Raw genomic sequence first — 21,210 nt, forward strand, 5'->3', positions numbered from 1 at the left:
AAAAAAAACAAAAAAAACAAACAAACAAAAAAAAAAAACTACACCACTGTTGGCTTGTCGTTTGATATTTTTATTTTTTTTTTTCCAGCTCACTGGCTGTCACTGCAACCAAAATGTAAATCAAGTCTTAAATGGAGTCTTCTGTTAAATCTGAGGTGGTTTTGACTGGCAAACACACAGCAGACTTCAGAATTCATCCTTTTTCCACGACAAGAGAAATAAGTGCTCAGAGCAGTAGATGTACCTTCACTGTAATTCCAGAGCTGATAATATACAAGATTACCCCTTACTACACAGTACCTCTAAAAAACAGCATTCCTCCACATTTCCAAGACATGCAAGTTATCTATACTTTTTTTCTGCAAAAGCATAGTTAGTCCATGTGATTTGCCTACTCACCTACTTGTAGTTCAGCTTATAGTCTATCTTACAATCCACACAGCTTCCCTTAACATCTTCTGACACTTGCTCTGTAACAGAGCAGCTTCTCCTATGACAGCAGCAACCCTTTCCCCACCACCTCACAGGCCTCTCAGCTACTGAAAAAATAACCCATCAGTGAATATCAGAGAAAACAGTCAAAAATCCACACCTAAAAAGAAACCGCAGTTTTTCAGGATGTCCCATTTACACACAGAAAAGTCAGTATCCTGGTAAGCAGAATGAAATAAACACAACAGTGGCAATTTGTAAAAGCGTACATAAACTGAGCTATTGAGTTGATGTGGAAATCCCCTGAGCTGGCAGTTAAGGACTTTGTTCAGTCATTGTGACAAAAAAATATATTTTAAAAAATCACAAGAACAGAGAAGGCAGGAATTACACCATCAAATTATGGTCGCTGTCACAGTACTTACTGTGGGACAAACTTTTACAATGCAAAAACAAGCACAACCACTTACAATCCATTACAGCAGAAACTACCTAATTTCTCTTAATCTAAGAATGTGGCCTCACCAGTCCTTGGCATCGAGGATTCTGGATTTACATGTAAAGTTACCACCTGCATTATGGATGATGGGTATTTGTGAAACACTACTCCATTTCAGCTGTTACTTGTACCTTCCTTGCAAGTCACTTGCATCAGCCACATATACAGTCTTAGTGGGGATTAAGCTTTAGAGCTGGGCCTGCCCAGTTCTTCATGGAAATCTTTCTTCTACATGTTTCCAATCCTCATTGAAGTATCTGATGGCATCGTCTTATAAAGTTGATTTTCATCCCAGACAATGCTGCAGGAAGCAGGAATTGTATCTCAGATGTAAAAGCATCTCTCCCTGACTACAACGAGATACTCAGCACAGCAGACTACTCGTTTCCTTCACCCAGGGAGCAGCAGTAGCCATGTCAGGGGCAGCCAGTGTTGAACCTTCTGCTTAGTATTTATTGATGCCAAAGATTCGAACCCCATGCAACTGTGGCAGCTTGGGGATAAGCACGGTCAGGAGAGAGGCTGTGTTGAGGATAAAGTGTGTTGGATCATACTTTGTATAGAAACTCGTCAGGAAGTACCTGCAGGAGAACAGGAAGCAAGCTTAGCTGATGGCAGCCTTCTCTAAAACACATACAAAGCATGGTTTTAATAAGTGATTTAGTGATTAGTAAGATTTTACTGGTTAACATCTATATCTGTATTAAATATCTCATCCGAAGTTCTAGAGTACCTACAGCAAAATTATGGCCTAAGTCTCTCCTTCCCACACCTCTCAAGGTGCTAAAAAGCAACTCTTAGTCTACTGTTTTCTTCCAGTACCCACCTTGAGGAGTTATATAGATATTTTTGTAGTTTCTGTCCTTTATGAACCAACTTTCTAAACATCATGCAGGATCTTCCCTCCCCTCTCACTCTGCCACGTAAGTAAATGTAAATTTTCTTCAGGGACAAACAGAAAGACTTTTATAGTCGGGTATTAAATATGTATCTGATTTTTCTTAGTTACACAACCACACTTTTGTCAACAGAGACAGGTGTATAGAATTCCTGAGCCATTTTTGCATAGTGTAAATAGAAGACAATATGTACAAAGCAAAACTGACAACAGATCCCATTCACTGAGGACTGACACACTTCTAGCTCACAAGCTACAAAATCCGTCACAAATAATAAATGCTGTCACAAAAGCAATTAGTTTAGATTTTCAATATTTATGACTTCACAATCTCTTAAAGAACTCCAAGAGTTAAAAGTAAGTTTTCCTCACAACATTTCTAATCTTTAAAACCTGCCCCATTAATAACTGTTTACAAACTTTGACTTCACTATGTGGAGTGTCAAAAGATTGTTGATCACATAGCCTGTAAATAAATACTCCCTACAGCTGTGATGTAGAAATAAACAAACAAGAAAAAGACACAAAATGCTTTTAGACTGTAAGTTGCAACCCATTATGTTGCAGCTTTTGAAATCATGGTTTCATGTGTCAATTGATCTGTTACATATTTTTGAACTCACAGAATTATAGGAGAGATTGTGAAGAACTTCCTTGAAGATGTGAATTGTACTCCATAATCCAGTTGTTCCCAGTGTGTTAGTAGCCTAGCTTTGCCCTGATCAGGTGTTTCAAAAGGAGTTCCCTTTACTGCATGCAAAAACACATACATTCCCTGGGGAAAATAAAAAGTGAATACAGAGGCACTTTTAGTAATATTTTTAAATAATTGGTACATTGTTCAATGCATTACAAAATTTAAAAAAAAAAAAAAAAAAGAGAGAGAGTGAGTAAATTCTCACCCAGAAGAGCTGCTAGCCTGTAAGGACAAATTATTGAAGAGGAAGGAAGAGACAAGAAGTGATTTGCCTGAGACTGTGCAGAGCCAGAATTACAGGCCAAGTCTGTGTGACATCCAATCTATTCCTTTGCCTTCTAGGCAAAAGTTCCATGAATTCAACAGAATTTTAACAAGCACTGTATCGAGTGTGGGGCTGCTGATTTGTATCACCACTTTTCTAGCACAGTGTTAACAGATTGATGAGTAGAATGTGCATAAAGCAAAAATCTACCAAACACTGGCAATATCACATGAACTGTTAAAAGCTTTCTCAGCCCTTTACCAGCTTCAAATCCCTAGATACTAAGCATCATGCTGAATACCATCTGTTCACTCCTTTGCTGCTTCTCCTTAAATATGTGGACTTTCCTTGTGACTGTTCCTGTTTGATGGGAACATGCCATGTCTGGTTTGTTCTGAAAGACCAATTTGGGCCTCTTGGTTTCAAACAGGGGAGTACACCCTCTTCCAGTTTTAAAAACCACTCATTTTCTATCAAAGAGAGCACACCAACTTCAAGGAAGAGTCTCTGTGAGACAATATGAAAGATTTCTTTCTCTTTCTTATGCACATATAAAAATTTTAATAGAAAGCCTTATATAGAAAAAAATAAAATTTCTTCCAAATTCTTATAATGGAGGTGAAATCTCAGCAAATCACTTCATGTCTCCTTCTACCTTTTTTTGGAACAGCCTCCAGAACAGAGCCCTGTAAACTTAGGACAATTGATTTGTTTAATTAATTTTTAATTCATGACATTTGCAGTGCCTCAATTTTAATAACCATAAAGACACTTTTAGGATGGATCCAAATGCTCACTCCACATTTTATTTTCCAGTGGTACTTGCAGAAAGAACCACCAAAAACGCTGTCAGAGTTAGCTAAGATTTTTCCGTTAGTGGAAATCCAAGATTTTTTTTTTTGTCAAACTATTTGAGGATTTGTTTCCAAAAGAAGTGCCATTTAAATTCTGAAATATCCAACAGTGCAATTTATACTCATCTTCTAGTGTTTCACTACAAAACTACTTGCCAGTGCATGCTCTCATCCCTGTTGTCATTACAGCTACTTGCAATGAGTTCAGTAAGGCATGTGGGAAATATTTAGTAATACTTGTCTCTGCCAACATCTTCTGAAGTCAGACATGTCTGATGCTGTCAAAGATAACACACAAAATGCTCTAATGACAGTTACAATTCCACCAGTAGTTTTAAACCTATCTACAAAAACAAAAAGCTCAAATAAAAACTAAAACTTGACATTCAAGAGGATATTACCCATCCTCAGTGCACTATCATTTTTCTAAACAAGGAAGGAACTATCTTATTGTCAAGTCCTCTTTGCAGGTAATATTAGAAAATTGAGCTAGCAAACCTCAAGTATGATATAAATTGCTGGGTTATGGCCCTCTTTTCTCTAAGCATGGCAGGACCAATATAGATAGCTGCACTACTTTAATTGATTACAAGAAAATGATAGCATCCTGGGGAGAGGAGTAGAAAGCAGCTCACAAAATCTTTTGCATACAAAAGTCATCATGCAAATCACAACCCTCTGAATAACAAATGGTTTCAGGGCTGGGGTCAAAGTAGTTCAGTTTTTCCCACTTTCAATCTTTCAAGCAAGATTTCTCTAATGTCATGTATGGTGACAACATTGTATGCTGAAGTCATTCTGAATTATGCAGCTTGGCCAGAAATCAAAACTAGAAGAAACAGAATACAAATATTTCTCTTAAAAAAAAATAGGTAAGGTGCTAAAATTAAAGATTTTGGTATACTAAAAGATTTATGTGGAAAAATTAGTAGATGGTGTCCAAGAATTAAAAAGGTGATAGTTTATGGATTCAGCACAGCTCTCTAACAATATACAGAACATTGTGAAAGTTAGTTGGCGTGATGATTTTATGTCTGCAACCTTCCAGCCTAATTAAATGCTCTTTAAAAGAATACATAACTACATAAAGAATATTTCATGTCTTTCATATTTAAACTGAAAGTGGCAGTGCATCACTCCTTCTCCCCAAAATAGCCAATCATTTGTGGATAGGTCAAGGAAAGGAGAGGTGGTGTTTTGGATAGCAGGATTTCATTGTCCATACAGACTGGCTACTTTCCCCTTCCCTTGCTACTGAAAATAAATACATACGAACAACAACTATTCAAAATTCTGTTCCAGGAGAGAGTACTCACCAGGTTGTGAATGACATTTGTTAAAGTCCAGGCGACAGGGACACTAAAGAAGGGAATGCTGAGCAGGACAATGTGCAGCATGCCGACTCCGAGCGCGTATGTCAGCCACATTCCACGGCTGTTCATCACTCGAGTGTTTGGGTTCACCTCGCTGTGGGCAACTCCTACGTTCATTTTTACCCTAAAAAACAGATCTGTTTGAAGACTGAGACTACTGTTACAGAGGAGCACTTAACATATGCAATTTTCAAATGTGGGAAAAAGCTGCTTTAAAGAAGCAGGTCTGGAAAGAACACAGTGCATAAACAGGGATGTACCTCGAGATCTTCAAACTATGGTTTATAGAGAAATCAGTACAAAGAGACAGCTAGGAACCTTTCGTTTAAAACAAGTCCAAACAAATATAATTCATAAGCTGCTACAGAGGGGACATTTAAAAAAAGAATAGTAAGCTGTGATGTCAGAAGTTAAAGTTGCAAGGCTGTAAGAAACCAAGCTAATAACTTTTATCCTCTGAATTAAGTTTCTCCATCCATGACAAAATCCAGAGCTCTTTACCACTTCCCACATCAGACAATCTTCCTCCTCTTTCTTGTTCATGTAATGGTTAGTGAAGAATTCTGCATATACCAAATGCCCTACTTCTAGAAAGAACGACGAAGGAGTAATCTACACCTCTTTTTCTTGAAGCAAAGTGCAGATTTCCTCCCCTTCCCATCTATTGGTTTCCAGACAGACATTTCTATCTTTTAAATCTGGCTGAAGTTAGGGAACAGGTTCAAAAGTTTTCTAAGCAACAGACACATGCAGACACAGGATAATTTCACATGCTGATATATCCAGGAAATTGACAGAACTTACTTACAATGCCTCTCGTCCTATTGCAGTAAAATTTGCAACGATAATTTAAAAAAACCCCTAAACTATTGCTTACTTCAAACTCACGTGATCTCTGGGACTATAGATATTCATTTATGGGAAGAAGTAATTTTTAGCAATCATCTGAATCAGAATACAAAAGCACTGTTTAACTAGCAAAAGCAAGCTTGCTTTTGGTAGAAAGTTTGTTTCTGACACTTACTTAGTAATGTATAAAATTAAAATACCTGGGTATTCTGCAATATGAACAGCCGCAGACTAAAGAGATAAGCTGAACCCGAACCGGGGCACTGCCGACCTTAGGCAGTACCTGAAAGCATTCCAAACCGTGCACTGGCAGGGACGCGTTACCTGGGATGGGCGACTCGCGGCTGTTCCTCTCCCCCTGGGACGCAGCACACGCCGAGCCAGTACCTAGACAGACATCTGGACGTGACCCACCAGCCCTTCCCGCTCCACCCCACGACTCCAGCCCGATCCGAGGGCCGGCTCGCTGCACCGCCGCGTTCCCTCCGCCATCCCTCCGTCCCTCCCTCGCCGGCCCCGGCCCCGCCGCAGCGCCAGGCCGGCCGTGCCTGTCCGTGGCCTTCTCTCCCGGCCGCCCGTCCCTCCGCCCCCCGCCGCGGCCCCACCTTTCCGCGGCCGCCGAGGAGCCGGAGCGGAGCGTCCAGCGCCGGCCGCAGGTAGAGCCCGCGGTGCCCGTGGGCAGGGCCGCTCGGGAGGGGAGCGGAGGGGCCGGGCCAGGCCGCCTGCACCGCCCACGGGCGCGGGGCGGGCGCGCAGGTAGCGCAGCCGCGGAGCGGGAGCGGGGGAAGCGCCGCCGCCTCGCTGAGGCCGCGCCGGGGCCGGGGCTGAGGCTGAGGCGCCGCTTCCCGCGGGGCCGGGGCCGGGGCGGCGCTGGGCCCTGGGCTGAGGCGGGAAGGCCCCGGGCAGCAGCGAGCGCCTCGCAGAGCGGGAGCGGCGCCCCGCCTCTCGCAGCGAGAACCGGGAACTGCGGACGGCTCCTGTGGCGTGGGGTAAACTCGAGGGCCCGCAGGGGTTGTCTGTAGCTTTTCGCCCGTTTTTTTCCTCTAATAAACCGCAGAATTGCTTCAGTGCGTGCTGGGGAGGGCACCTGAGGAAGGCGGGGGAGCCCGGAGGGGGGAGTTCATGGCTCCAGACGTCTGTTGGGCCGGAGCAGTGAAATTTAGGGAGATTTTATTCCCAGTTTGGGTGAGCATGTGTAGAACCGCAGTTCTACGCATATCGGACTTGCTGTAGAGGGATAGAAGGGTTGGATCAGTGATGAGGCTCCCACGCAGAAAACGCTGTGATTTTCCACAGAGCACACTTGTAGCATATCTGGTCCGTGAAGAGTTACAGTAGTAAGGTGGCATTAGGTGAAATACGTGTCTTTTAGCTAGAAAGCATCATAGGTTGTATGCTTTCCGTGGATAGGACGTCCCAGAGGAACACCACAGGCCTGTGTCCCTCAGGTTGGGCCCAGGGCAGGGGAGGCCACACCGGGAGCTGATTCCTCTCCCACACTGCCTACCTCAGTCACACCTCATAGAAAATTAGTCTGCAGCGTTTCTTCTAAGACCCTCTCGTATCTTAGTCATTGTCTTTTGATGGAGAGGCATCCAGTTCCCATCTGATTTACTCCCATGAGTAAATCATGAAGCACTTGACACAGGAGTCCTGTACAATGTGTGAATGCCTCACAACCTGCTGCTCTGAACATGTGTACATGATACTAATATCAGTTAGTCTTCAACAGTGCACCTTTTCTCCTGCTCCTCTTGTTTTCCTGTTGGTAGAAAAACGATTTGTGGGATCCTTTTACCACATCTAAAAGGCATACTCCCTTTCCAATGTAAATAAAGAGAAAACGCCTTTGTAGCTGTTCCTAGAAAAATTTTAGTGCTGCTTGTACTTCATAACACTATACTTCCTTCCCCCCGCCCCCTAAGTAACCACATTTTTACTTTGTCTTTTATGTTTAAAGAGCAGCTGTCTTTAGAAGGATGTTGAGGCAGAGAAATGTCCTGTAATTGTTGTATCAGCTGCATATACCCTGCAGAGCAGTGATGCTTTGGGGTGTTGGCTGCAGTCCCTCACCAGGTCCTGGCTGTGTCAGGAGGGAATCTGGGTTTGTTCCATTCTTCCACGTGTACTCCTATCCTTGGGTCAGGTGCTGAGTGTGCAGTCTGTGTTCTTCAGCGGATACTTTGGACTGAATCAGTGGAGAATCCAGGCTTGTCAGGGTTGTTTGCCTTTCAGTGTAAAAATAGTATTATATAACATAACCCAGAGAAGAGAAGAAACCTGTTTGAACCATTCTTGAGATGCAAGATGCTACCTAGACTGTTTTCCCCACTGCTTCTCTCATATGCATATAAAACTGTAGTTGAATTCTTCTGTGGCAGGCTACAAAAATCAGCAGAATAGTTTTCCTGGGGCTTGGCTGTTTGTATCAATGTAGGTACTTAAACAGAAATGCATGCTATGATTCACAGATCCATGTACAGTCTCTTCATGGGGGAGTGTCTATAATATAGCAAAAATTTTATAACCCTTTGTATTTCCAATAATTAAACAAAGAAATCTCCCCTGGTTTATAAGGCATCTTCATTTTTAAGTGAGGATAGACTGATATGGAAATAAAATTACCTGTGGGAAGGCACACAGTGCGTCAGATCAGAGAGGCAAGACTGTAATGGAGAGCTTTTCTGGGTTTGGTTTTCATTTTTGCCAGTAGATCCTGTTGCCATTGAATATGGCTTTTCCTTAACCCCACTGTGTTGCCTCCCCATTTCTCTCCCAACACCTGCTGACTGCAGAGAAAGCTGGGTCCTATAGCTCAAAAATTTCACTTTCCAGCCATAAGGTATTTTTCTACATTTCAAAATTCTTGTGAAACAGTTTCTTAGAATGCAGTGTTCCTTTTACATTACTTTTCTGTAATTTTTGTAGGCAGCTTGCCTGAATCTTTCCACCATGAAACAGCTGCCTGGAGAGACAATTCGGCTCCTTTCGAGTTCTCAGGTGATTACTTCAGTTGTCAGTGTGGTGAAGGAGCTGATAGAAAATTCCTTGGATGCCAGTGCTACAGGCATTGATATTAAGCTGGTAAGTCTTTCTCTCAAAAAAAATTCGATATAAAATAAGATGCCAGGAAAATTCATCCGCTGCAAATGTTGTTTTTTAGACTATTGTGGTTTGGGAAATGGTAATGATTATTATATATTTGTATGTATATATTTTTGCCTCAAGTAAAAATGGTACAAAATTAGTTTTCGTTTGTGTTTTTCAGTCCCTGCTCTGAAACAGTAAGGCATATTTGTGTTTCTGAGTGTATTCTGGGGGAAGAACTATCAGCTTTTTAAATCCTCCTTTTTCTACTTAAAATTTACATTTTCTGACTAATAGCCTGTTCTAAAAGATGTTGGACTTCAGTTTGCTCTTAGGCTAACATATTTATTGCCCTTTACAAAGTATTGTAAGAAAGGTGAAAATGGAGGCAGTGGAAAAGCTTAATGACCATTCAAAACAAAAGATAGTTTTGTAATACAAATCACCACCCTGTCTCTAGTTAACATGGTGAGCTCTGGCTACTTCTAACTCTTTATTTTTATACGCTGTTCAAAAAAGTTGACATGTCAGTGAAGGATAGTTTCTGACAATAGAAAATACTACTTTTCATAAAGAATTTGAGCTTTTTTTCTCAACAAATTGGATAAAATGGGTAACTGGTCAGGTTCTCTTGCTGTCCTATTTCTGTTTTTGCAGTGTTTTGTGAGCAGCTGTATAGTACTTAAACAGAAGTACTTAACTTCTTAGTAAGAAAGAAGTGCTGTTATATCCTGTATAAATGTGTATTCAGAATTGTATCCAATTGGCTTTCTGCAACTAACAGTGAATGTATAGGATATTCTTGAATTAAGCATTACATAAATGCTCTTCATTAGGAGGGCAATTCAGTTTCTCCTTGTTTTATGTCCATGTCTGCTGTATTTTCTGAATGACTTTAGTGTTTTTTCCTTCTGAGAATGGTTTCCTGCAGATGCCAAGGAGCATGTTTGTTACTGCTTTGAGTAAGCTGGAGATGTTCTGTCTTTGCTGTGGTCTCTTATAAGCTCTGTCTTCTCAATGTTAAGATTGCAGAGTATCTTGCTTCATGAGCAACTCCAGTCTTAGTAGTGTGTGTACAGTTGTTGGAGGTAGAAGGTATTGGGATCAGATCCTGGGAGCTGATCTGTAGCTGAAAGAAATGAGCAGAAAGCTTTTCAAGTGTTCCAGAATGGTTGGAACAAACCTTGCAGAGCTGAGAGCCCTCTAAGCAATGTGGGTTTCGCAGCACAGTAACCAGCTGTGTCCCAAATCAGTTAAAAAGTTCATTTTTAACCATTTTCAGTGCATGAGTCATCCACACTACTCATATATTCTTGTCAATCCAGCCCAATCCAAAACACTGTAATTCCCAACAAACAAACCTGACTTTATGCAGGTTGTCAGTGATTAAAAGAGATTGGATTATTGTTCTTGTGTGGGTACTAGGGGAGAAGAGAAAACCTGCACTTTGCACAAGTCTAGACAGTAATACTGTAAAATAATGGAATTTTTTCCTAGCATTTTTTAATCAGAAATTAAAATAACTCTGACTACGTAACAGAGGTCAATGACCGCATTAATTCTGGATTAGTTCAAAAACATAACAGAGAGGAGAAACTTTGAAGTTCCATTTTACAGCTTGATGGGTTTTGCCTGAAACTGCAGCATTTTCATTATTTTAATCTTTTTCAGGAGGGCATAGTTTATCCAATTTGCCTGAACAAAGATAACAGTTCCTTTTTGACAGGCAGACAGGAATTAACCTGAAGATGGAGTGGGTCTCAGATAAGAGTCATGGCAGTGGTGAGCTGTAGTGGGAAGCTTTGGCTGGTGTTTAAGTCTTGACTGACCAAATGCCCATAGGTGATGTTATTTGGCATCTTTGCACTGTGTATCAAAGCTGAATCATACTGATTGGCATCAGTGACCTGGCAGAGCAACTTAAACATTTAGTGGGTTCATAACCTTGCTAAAATTCAGCTCATGGAGGAAGGTGTTACAAAATACAAAGTTTAAGCACTGTAATATTTACATAAAACATGCACAAGTAAAAATGAGTAAGATTAGAAGAGAAATAAAGAATTATTTATGTAACATTTTGATTCAAGATAAATATCTCTTTTCTTAAGCAGCTAACTCGTCTGAAAGTAAAAATTAGAAGGGAAAATAGGGGCTCATTATAAGATTCTCAAACCTTTCATTAGCACATATAGCAGCAGGGTAGAGAATTTCCTGCCTCTATTTCCTTATGTGTTTTTGTAATCAGTTGAGGTGTATTGCTTAGTTCTGTTTTGCTGCCCAGTAGGAGGTTGACTCAAACGTGAGCAAAAGCATTGTTTTTTCACCTGAAGACAGCTTTTGCATGGTTCATTACAACAGGAAGTGACATGTACCCGTATTTCTCTTGTGTTTTGTGTATTGTGGTTCTGAGCCTACCTCAGAAGCTTTTGATGTTTCCTAAAGCAGATTATGTGTGAATGCAGATGGTTTCCTTAGATACCTTTCTTTTGGTTTTGATTGGGTCTTTTTTTTTTTTTTTTTTTTTTTTTTACTTCAAGAAATAACCTTGTGAGTACATTATATAGTTTTTCATAACTGCTTTCAGGATAGGCCCAGGTAGGACAGCAAAGTTTGTTCTGTTTAATCAACCTGCTTTCAGTGATCAACCATCACATGCTCTGTCCAGCATCAGTGGTGGCAGCTGCTGTTTTAAAGTATTCTTTCTAAGCAAAACTAGTTTTAAGGTCACCTAGATGTATTACACACTACAGCACGTTTTTTGTGCATTGCATCATAATCTTTTCAAAGAGCCAGTCTTGCTTTTGTGAAAGAAGCTTAGTGCTCCTGCAGCTCTGATTACTTTCTCCTCCTGGCTTGTTATTCTTCCAGGTTCTGCTCACTTGTGCAGACTCTAATGTAGCTGGAAAGAATTCTTTGCTGCACTTGTTTTGAGATGTTACAGAACCTAAATGTTATCTTTTATTTAGCTCTTGTAAATACCTGGGTTTCAGAGTTCTACCCTGTTTATGGTGGTGCTTACTGGAATGACATATTTGAACTGGAATTCAGTAAAATATGCATCGCATGTCTGCAGAGGTGAATCACAAAGATTGAACTTTGCTTCCTTGAAGGCTCTTTTAGAAGAGCCTCTAGGAGCCTCTACTTCTTTTTGTAAAGCACTATATCTCTTTACAAGGTTTTTTATTACCCTTACCATTCATGTGTTGCTCCCTATTAGAATTTTAGCTTCTATATATTGAACTTGGAAAAGAGAACTTGGAAAATGTGGTGGAATCACATCAGTTAAAATTGAAACTGAAAATGGTATGAAGTGAGGGTCTACTGAATTCAATACACAGAGCTGCATTCAAGTGATTTCAAAAAAATTGATACCAAGTAGGTAAGAGACATGAAAAGAGGTGAAAAGTCTTCAGCTTTCCAGCTATAGGTCTCCTTTTGAGCTTAGGTTTTGCTGCTTCCAAATCACAGGATATGAACTGTGTTATTTAATTGGAGAAACCATCCTTGTTAGGATGTAGTTAGGATTTTTTTTTTTTTCCTTTAATAGAGACATTTAATAGTTGCTCAGTTCCTCCACATAAGCAAAACTTCCACTTCTCTATGGGTAGTTAGAATCTGTAATCTTAGCTGCTTCAAACTTAGGTCTTAATTAATTTGGTTATTCTACTGCTCCTTTGTTTTTTGTTCTTTTTTTAGGAGAATTATGGGTTTAGCAAAATTGAAGTAAGAGACAATGGCAGTGGAGTCAAGGTTGATGATGTTCCAGTTATGGCAATTAAACACTACACTTCAAAAATCAGCTCTTCTGAGGACCTTGAAAGGCTGACAACGTACGGTTTCCGTGGGGAAGCTTTGGGATCGATTTGCAGTGTATCAGAGGTGAGCACTTGCTCATAAATGTGTAGCCTTTGTGTTATAATGTTTGTTGTCTGTATGTGTTCATAAAAGTTTTATTCTGTGCAAAGAGTTTAAATGTTCCAGTGTCTTGCCAGGGATATGCTTGTGTATGCTGCCTTTCTCCCCAGCCCCAGAAGCCATGCCATACAGATTTCTTGTTTGTGTCAGTCCTGCCTTTCCATCACACAGGTCACAGCAGTGCTCTGTTTGTTTTTCTCAATCAGAGCAGTTAACAGACAGATTGTGTTGTATTCTCTTTCTTTTTGTATCAGGGAATATCATGTCAAAGAGTATGTCTGGCTTTGCTATTTGTATTAGGGTAAATCAAGAGAGGAGCAGCAGGTGATGGCCAGGAGAAGTAATTTCAGGGACTGATGGCCCACATAGCCACCATTCCAGTAATGATTTCTGCCTTGTTATCTAGGTGATCAGCAGTCATGGGATCTTGCTGGGCTCTTTATTGCTCTTTGACATGTATGTGACTGCAATTGCACAAACTTTGTCCTTATGAGTAATCAGGAACCTGCTACCTGACCTATCTGAGTCTGAGCCTTATGTTTGTGTTCAGAGGATTGGCAGTGTACTGACATTTGCAACTTATTGGCTAAAAGTAAATACATTTGTTCAAAACCATCTGAAAAGTGTTCAGGCTGCTAAAGGCACAGCATCTGCCACATCTCTTGTGTTCTCCCTTTCTGAATTCATGCTGCATCAAGGTCAAGTTTTGGGTTCAAGTCTGCCAAGGATTAGATTGTGCAGGAAGATACCAATGCCTGTGTCTGATTGGAACCATCAGCTGTTGAGCTCAGGAGAGATAATGTTACAGCTTCACTCCTTGGTGCCTTGGGCTGCATTCACATTGCACTAAGAAGGAGTGGGTTGTGTATTTGCATGGAGATTTCCAAAGATGCTTTCAAAATTGTTGGCGTTTTGATAGATGATGACAGACCTCAATCATTGGTTCCTTCTGCTGAGCTCTCAGAGCAGAATGCCATCTGTTCAGAGCTTCTAATCAGCTCTGTGGTACATTTCATAAGAGATGGGAGGTGACCTGAGTCTGTGAAGTGCTTTAATAGGTATTGCTCCTTGTATCAGTAATTATGTTAATTGACACTCCTGGCATTAATTGTGTTCTGCCCCCTGAAATTTCAGTTTGAAGGTACTTTGCTATTGGCCCTTAAGTAGGCCTGCAATACTGTAATTTCCAGTTAATCACTTACTGTTTTTCTCTCCAGGGACATGACTGAATGCTGAGTAATTCATGGAAGACACTAAAATAAACCAAAATATCCTGAAGCTCTGTATGTGTGTTAAACTTTGTCTTCCAGGTGGTTAAAGGGCAGTGGTTCTGTGCCACTGTGTTGATATCTGAACTCTGATTTATGACTGCTCTTGCTAAAGCAATCTGTTATTACCTTAACAGCTTACAAAACCTGCTGGGAGTGATTGCCAGATATGTTTAGGTGTGGAAAGATAGTATATTGTTTGTTTGAGAGTAGTCTTTAAGTTTGTGGAATCTCACATGAATTTAAGTTGTTTTAGTGTGTTTTTCTTACAGAAGGTAAAAATTCAGAACTGTCAATTGATAAAGTTTATTTAATCTGTGCTAGAATAGAAGATAGAGCAATGTGTGTTGTAGGTTGTAGGAATTGCTGTGTTTTGTGAATTAGTGTGATAGAAATGCTTTTAGTTAAATGTCAGGAAACATGCAGAAAAATGTGGAGTGTTTCTGTGCCTTTAAGAAATAGCTATTGAAGAAAAATTTTATAAACTAATTAAATATAATTATAATGACTAAAGTAACAGTGGTGAGTGTGGTAGCAAAGCTTATCTAAGCTCATTCTGAACTTTGTCTATCCCTGATTAATGTAAGTTTTTTTTAAATCACTCTCTTCAGGTTTTGGTCACAACAAAGACAACTGCTGATGATTTCAGCATTCAGTATGCTTTGGATAACAACGGGCATGTAACCTCTAAAAAGCCTTCCCATCTTGGGCAAGGTAGGCTATCACTATTCTGGTGCTGCAAGGTGACACATGTATTTTATGTTTCTCTGAGGCTCTAGCTGATGTTGAAATACCTGTTGGTTACTTAAAGGCTGAGTATGAAATCTTTGCAGCTGTAAACGCTTCTTGCCTTGTGTCTGTCAGCTGAGAATGTGTTGTCATAGCATAAGCAATGATATGTCTTGGAAGTTGTTCTTGATTGTAATTATAAACTAGTTTCTCCTTCTCTGACTCACTTCTTCAAGCTGACAGTGGAAATAAAACCTTTAAAATTTAAATGCTCCAAGTCTATATATGAAAGATTTCTTCAGGACCAAAATAATGTTTCTGTATGTAGCAAAATCCTTGCTTAAAGGAGGAAGAGTTGCCTTGCTGCCATACATAGGAATTGCTGGAAGCAGCGTGGCTGTAGGATCAGGCAAAGTCACAGTTCTTTCTAACCTGAAGGAAGGGTGTGTACCTAATTTTTATTGAGGATTATTTTTAAGATTTAGCCCATATAGTGTTTTCCACAGCCAGAAAGCCTGCAGGTTGCAATGCCTTGCATTTCATTGAAATTGTTGAATTCTGTGACATATTTAATGCTTTGCAATATTCTTATGTGTTAGAAATTTATGTGGCTGTGTTGGTAGATGAATATTCCTATATTCTTCCTCCTGCTGTGTACTGTGCCTTGAGCAGATGTATTTGGCACTTCAGGTACTACCCTAAAGGAAATGCTTGTGAAGGCCATTAATGAAGCACATTGTTCCTTTGCCTCCAGATATGTGTGATTAGATTCTACTCTTTTAATTAATCATTTTGCAAATGAGGGCTAACATGCATTGAGAGAGTGTTCAGCTTTATTTAGTGCTGATCCTTGCTATTGTTATTGTCTATGAAAGAAAGCTTAATGCTGTAGTCATAACTCTAAATAAAGGAGAAGAGTCAAAATTCTTGAGCTTTTTTGGAGGGGGGATGACTGCTAATGTGGTATATTTCTTCTCATGCTAATAACCTGATTTAGTGCAGCAGCACACAAAGTTGTCTGTTTAAGTAAAAACAGTTTCCTCAATATCCAGCAGTGATTTGCTTTCAGTGTCATTTCTGCTTTATTTTTATCACCTGCTTGCAGGTACTACAGTAACAGTCCTCAATTTGTTTAAGAATCTTCCTGTAAGAAAGCAGTTTTACTCAACAAATAGAAAATGTAAGGAAGAACTGAAAAAAGTCCAAGATCTACTGACAGCATATGGTATCATAAAACCAGACCTGAGGATAACATTAACACATAATAAGGTAATAATGAGGTTTTTTTCTGTCAGCTGTCTTAGGGATCAGTTTCTGATGAATCCATGCAGTTCATGTAGTACTTATATAAAATCTTTTATTCCTAAAATTTTTCTTCCATCATAGCTTTGTTTTGGACTTGCACTTACTTTTTCCTTTCATAGGTGTGTATTTATAATGACTTCAGATTTTGATGTTAAACTCATAAAACTCAGGCTCAAGTGGTTTTGGTCTCTTGCAACAGATGCCTGGTTATCTATATGAAGTATAAAAATTACTTTACATGCTAGTGGTTAGTAAAGATCGTGATGATGTTTTGCAAAGAAGTGAGACCATACTAGATCATGGGCCTGATAGAGTGTTAACCAAGGCCATCTGCAAAAACTTGCAAAACTTACTATTTTAGGCTGTCTACCTGCATAGAAGCTATAGTTCATACAGGCAGTTTGTTGTATTCTGAGTCATAAGAGCTCAGTACATAGCAATTATTTTATTTAAAAAGGCTAGAAAGTTCGAAACAATTTGTGTCATTGGTGTAAGAGCAGTAACATACGTTATAACAACAAGCTTTAGTTGAGCTAGTTGTTCTTGGTTTAGACTTGGGAGGATGAACACAGAGGTTACTGGGAGGTTACTTTGGCTTCACTGCATGCTGAGTGGTAATTCTACATCATAGCTACAGAAATGACACGTTGAGCAGTTTGCCTATACTTGACCCAAATTTCCCATAACAAATTTCATTGGCTGTGCCCCGGCTTTTTGTACCTCCAAGGGGGAAGCTGTGCTAGTGAACTTACAAATTGCCACAAAGTAGAGAGTGACATCTTGTGGCCAGATCCTTCAGCAATTCTGTTTCTGTTCTACAATAATGCTGTTTGTTGATGTTTGTCATGCTCATTGAGACTTGATCAGTTACCCCATCAATCAAACATTCACACTGCAGTTCCTTTTCAGTGGGAGTAGGAAAAGGCACTGTGTTCTTTTCTGAAATGACAAGAGAGTTCCCTTCCTTTTCTGGACTTGTTTAACATGCTTTCATTGTATTTATGTATGCATTTTTAAATATCACTGTGTAGGTACTGTGAAAAACTAGAAAAACTAGAGCTGGCTAGAGAATTAGTATTTCAAGGCTGGGAAAGAATAGCTACTTGCAGTCCTATTTCATTGAGATCACTGAGAATTTGAAATCAGACATCTTGGGGGGTGTCGGCTTCCAAGATTGTATGAGCTCCTCAACATATCTACCAGTGGTTCACAATACTGGTCTTAAAACGTTGGTTAATAAAACTAATTTTGTCTTCTTGATGGTTTGTTTCTTCCCTCTCCAACAAATTACAAATGCTATTTTCTTTATGGTATTTTGATTTCATCCCTTTGATCAGACTTGAGTATGTTGGGGTGTTTTATACTCTGCTTATTTTAATACAGAGGCAGTAAGGTACAAGAAAGTGATTACATGTATTTTTCCCAACACTTCCTGCAGAAATGGTGTGTAGAGTGGCATGATAGTTGCCATTGCACATTGGGGGTATTTTTTGCACCTCTCTTATTAGCTTCAGAGGTACATTGTTCATTACCCAATTTGAGGGGTTATATGAATGGGTAAAAAGTTTCATTCATTGTAATGACAGAGATGGTGCTGGCTTTTTGTACTCTTCATTTTGCACTGCCAGCCTTTTGTTCATTTAATTTATTTTTAAAAAAAGGAAAAGAAGTGAGAGAGTGCTCAAACATTTCATCACAAGAGGTCGCTCAGTAGCTGTTCCTGAGACAGGAAAATTAAAGTAGACAGAAAGTGTAGTCTGTGCATGTGGAGATGCTTTAAAATAGTCTGAAAGTTAAAAACTGAACTGAACTTTTAAAAATTTGAATTCAGATTCCTGTCTTTCTACTGCCATTGGCATTCTGTGCAATATATAAAGTCACCTGTTCTATCGCACCTTTCAAAAAATTTAAAATTACGAATTTCCAGTGTGTAGCAGCTTGCAGTGTGTAAAAAAAAAAATTTGTTTTGCCTTATCACAACACAGATTATTCTTTATTTCTTCTGCCTTTATATGCTAAATATTGTTGCCATTACAATTATTAATATGGATCAGGAATGTGTTTTTTCGATGTAGACACTACAGCATACCTGTGCTATAGTAATACTCTGCTGAATAGTGTTGTTGGTGATTTTTTTGTGCATGTGTGTCTGTTATATTTTTGTTAGCAATGTACTAGGAGAAAGAATCAACTTAGACTAGCTTTATTTTTTATGTAGCTCATAGATTATGTGTTCATTTAAAAGACAAATTGTATATGCAATTATTCAGAGGACTTCTTAGAATCCCAGATTCTTGAGGCTGAGCCAGTACTTTGTGTTGCAATGGAAGAAGATACAAGTTGGGAGTACGATCAGGTTCCGAGGCTTAAAAGAGCAAGAAGATAGCAGAGATGAACTATTACAGAATGAGACAAGGAAAGATGGATTGAAAGACTAGAAAAGATAGTAAGTGAAAAAAAGTGTAAATGAAAATGTATTTCAAGGAAGTTTTCTAAATTAATTACAAAACCAGTACTTCTTGGAAAAAAAAAACCACCCCAGAAAACAAGATCAAAAACAACCCTCCCCAAGAAAAACCAAATCTCCCCCAGTTTTTAGAGTCCTGTATTTTATATAAGGTTAAAGGAGAATGCTGGGTTGGATGGGGTTTGAAAAGCTGGTCTTGAGAAAGGTGTCTATGGCTGGGGAGTTGGAATCAGATGATCAGAGAGATCCGTTTCAACCCAAACCATTCTGTGATTCTGGGAAAGCATAGCCCTGCCATACATGTAGTAAGGCTGAAACTGTCATAAAGTATCTGAGGTTAGGCATCTGAAAATGGTTGCCTGATTGATTCCAGCAGAAACTTTGGCAAGTCAGTATAGATGGTTTTAGGATGCATGCTGCATTGCATGTTGAATTTCCACCATATTTCATTGTTTTTTTTCAAAAGGTGTGTGTCTTATGCTTTTGAAAGAAATTTCCGGAAATTTTTTCTTCTTCTTCCTACATTTCATATCTATGTTAGTTTGGAAAACATTGCCATTAGGTGTGGTTCTTCACAGAAAAGAAATCAGACAATCCTCTTCCAGCCTTTGGTTGATTTTTAGTGGGTAAGAAAATAGATATTCTCTGTTCCTCCTTAGATTCATTTATTGTGGACTCTCCATCAGTGACTTTCCAAGATAGGAAACACTCAATTGCTCTTTCTGGTCAGAATGTTTTGTTTGCATTAGCAATAAATAATGAATCACTTTGCAGATCAACCCTTGAGGTACTATTGCTATTTTGACAACTTGGATTAGCTAGTGCTCCTTCTTTTTATGAAGGTTTATCCTGCCAAGACATTCTTTGAATACTGATAATGTTGATCCTCTTGCCAGTATGGTTATGTTAGAAAGAGGTATTTTTCTTCTTTCATCACCATGTTCCTTGAAAGCATATTGAATAATGAGACAGCCAAATGGAAATAATTTACATGAGTATTCAGCAAGTTTATTTAAAGTTAATGTTATCTGAAGGCGTGTTAAGAACATTTCAAAGTCAGCTACTGCTTAAACTGCCTCAAACCCTTCAGCCCCAAATACTGTGTTCTAGCAACCTGTGAGCTCTGGCTGTGTTTTACCCAAGGTGGTAAAACACAGCTTTTAGTAGTTCCAGCTCTTCTCAGTTTACACGTTCTTCTGTGTTTAATACCAGTAGCCCTCAGCTCAGTCTCTACAAATCGTTGATGTTGAAGAAATACCCTTCTGTTTTGTAAGACTGGTGATATGGAATGCTTTAATTCTGTTTCAGTTCCCTTTATTCCACAACTGCCAAAATGAGCAAGGACATCCAGTAACTATACCTATTTTAACAATATCAGTTATAGTAAAGCCAAAAAATTTCAGCAACAGATGGTTTAGATGGTTCCTATCAGCAAGTCACACTGTGCACAACTGGTCCCATGTCTTGTGCAAAGCACAGATGGGCAATAAGTAGGCTCAGTAAATTTTCCAGTTCCTGTTGAGGAAAACTTGGCATAAGTGAATAGTTTTTTTCCAGTGTTTTTTCACATGTAACATTTTGAAGCTTGGTCACACGCAGTTCTGCCTAGAACTGTTTCTTAAGAGAGTCATGCATGAGTCAAAACTTTCACATGCAAAGTCCATTTTAAAAGCCTTGTAAATGTGGGTAGTATTCTTCCCCAAAATCCCTTTCATTTGTGGTGTTGACTTAAGGGATGCCCCCTTTATGTTTTCATTACACTAAGTCTCCTCCTGCATAATCTTAACTAACAGTTTGTCTGAAATAATCAAAATCCAGGGTTTTATTCTGTGTCCTTGTCCTCTATAATAAGTGTAGATTTTTTGAGATTGAGTGTGTTAGGGTAAATATTTATCATCTTTAATAATGTCAGTATACTTTGCATTCATTCACTGTGCTTCCAAACTCCACTGTAGCTGCATACTCAAAAGAAATTTGAATTGAGTAGGAATGGCAGCACATAAACTCTATCTTGTTGGAAAGGCTACTCTGTTTAATGTAATGATGATGAATGAAATTCCTCCCTAATCTGTGTGTCTTAAAATATAAAGGGGAATTATGATTAAGAATCTGTAGTGCTCTGCAGCCAACATGCTTCCATACTAACCTGGAATACAGCTCAGTCTTTGCTTCTATTTGTTGTTCAGTGGCTTTGCTGAGAAAGCCAAACAGAGAGTTAATTATGGTGTTTTTTTGTGCTGAGGACACCTGTCCACTAGGAAATGCGCTGAGACCCTCAACTCAATTTACATCAGCCAGAGAACAGCTGCCAGATGGTAACTACTTTTGGTCACTACCAACCTGGTTGAATTTGAACTGGTGACCCAGAGGTGAAATGCTTTATATCCTATTACTAATTCCTTGAGGTTTCCAGTTTCTCATCCATCACTTTTTTCAAATGACAGCACAGTATATGTCAAAAATCTCAAAACAATTACTGTTTCACATATGCAGTGTGTGTTGCTGAATATGAGCTGTGCCTTTGCAAGGCTTTTGCACTCACACTGTCAGATTAAAAAGGTTAGAAGAAAAA

At 39.3% G+C, this 21,210-nt stretch overlaps 2 protein-coding genes across 5 annotated transcripts in view; one reads left to right on the forward strand and one right to left on the reverse strand.

The window, feature by feature from the left end:
- Window positions 1–49: 49 nt before the first annotated feature.
- Window positions 50–6,561, reverse strand: ORMDL1 (ORMDL sphingolipid biosynthesis regulator 1). Of its 2 annotated transcripts, none has more exons than XM_056496943.1 (5): window positions 6,473–6,561; window positions 6,192–6,254; window positions 4,962–5,155; window positions 2,453–2,604; window positions 50–1,512 (listed from the first exon to the last, which is right to left on the reverse strand). In XM_056496943.1, exons 3-5 carry the CDS (start codon window positions 5,133–5,135, stop codon window positions 1,377–1,379), a joined length of 462 nt encoding a protein of 153 aa, XP_056352918.1. In that variant the 5' UTR covers window positions 5,136–5,155; window positions 6,192–6,254; window positions 6,473–6,561; the 3' UTR covers window positions 50–1,376. The 2 variants fall into 2 exon arrangements, with proteins under 2 accessions (XP_056352918.1, XP_056352919.1); XM_056496944.1 differs by having other exon boundaries at window positions 4,962–5,142; window positions 6,473–6,556.
- The window catches only part of PMS1 (PMS1 homolog 1, mismatch repair system component), a 43,240-nt gene continuing 28,574 nt past the window's right edge, over window positions 6,545–21,210 (forward strand). For 2 of the 3 annotated variants that reach the window (XM_056496937.1, XM_056496938.1), the window contains exons 1-5: window positions 6,774–6,856; window positions 8,796–8,951; window positions 12,651–12,833; window positions 14,749–14,851; window positions 15,972–16,135. In XM_056496937.1, coding sequence (XP_056352912.1) covers window positions 8,820–8,951; window positions 12,651–12,833; window positions 14,749–14,851; window positions 15,972–16,135 — 582 coding nt within the window. In that variant the 5' untranslated portion in view covers window positions 6,774–6,856; window positions 8,796–8,819. Of the gene's footprint in view, window positions 6,624–6,773; window positions 6,857–8,795; window positions 8,952–12,650; window positions 12,834–14,748; window positions 14,852–15,971; window positions 16,136–21,210 lie in introns of those variants that run through there. The other variant, XM_056496940.1, reaches the window with a different exon arrangement.

This window comes from Oenanthe melanoleuca, chromosome 7, assembly GCF_029582105.1.
Source record: "Oenanthe melanoleuca isolate GR-GAL-2019-014 chromosome 7, OMel1.0, whole genome shotgun sequence".
Lineage (NCBI taxonomy): Eukaryota > Metazoa > Chordata > Aves > Passeriformes > Muscicapidae > Oenanthe > Oenanthe melanoleuca.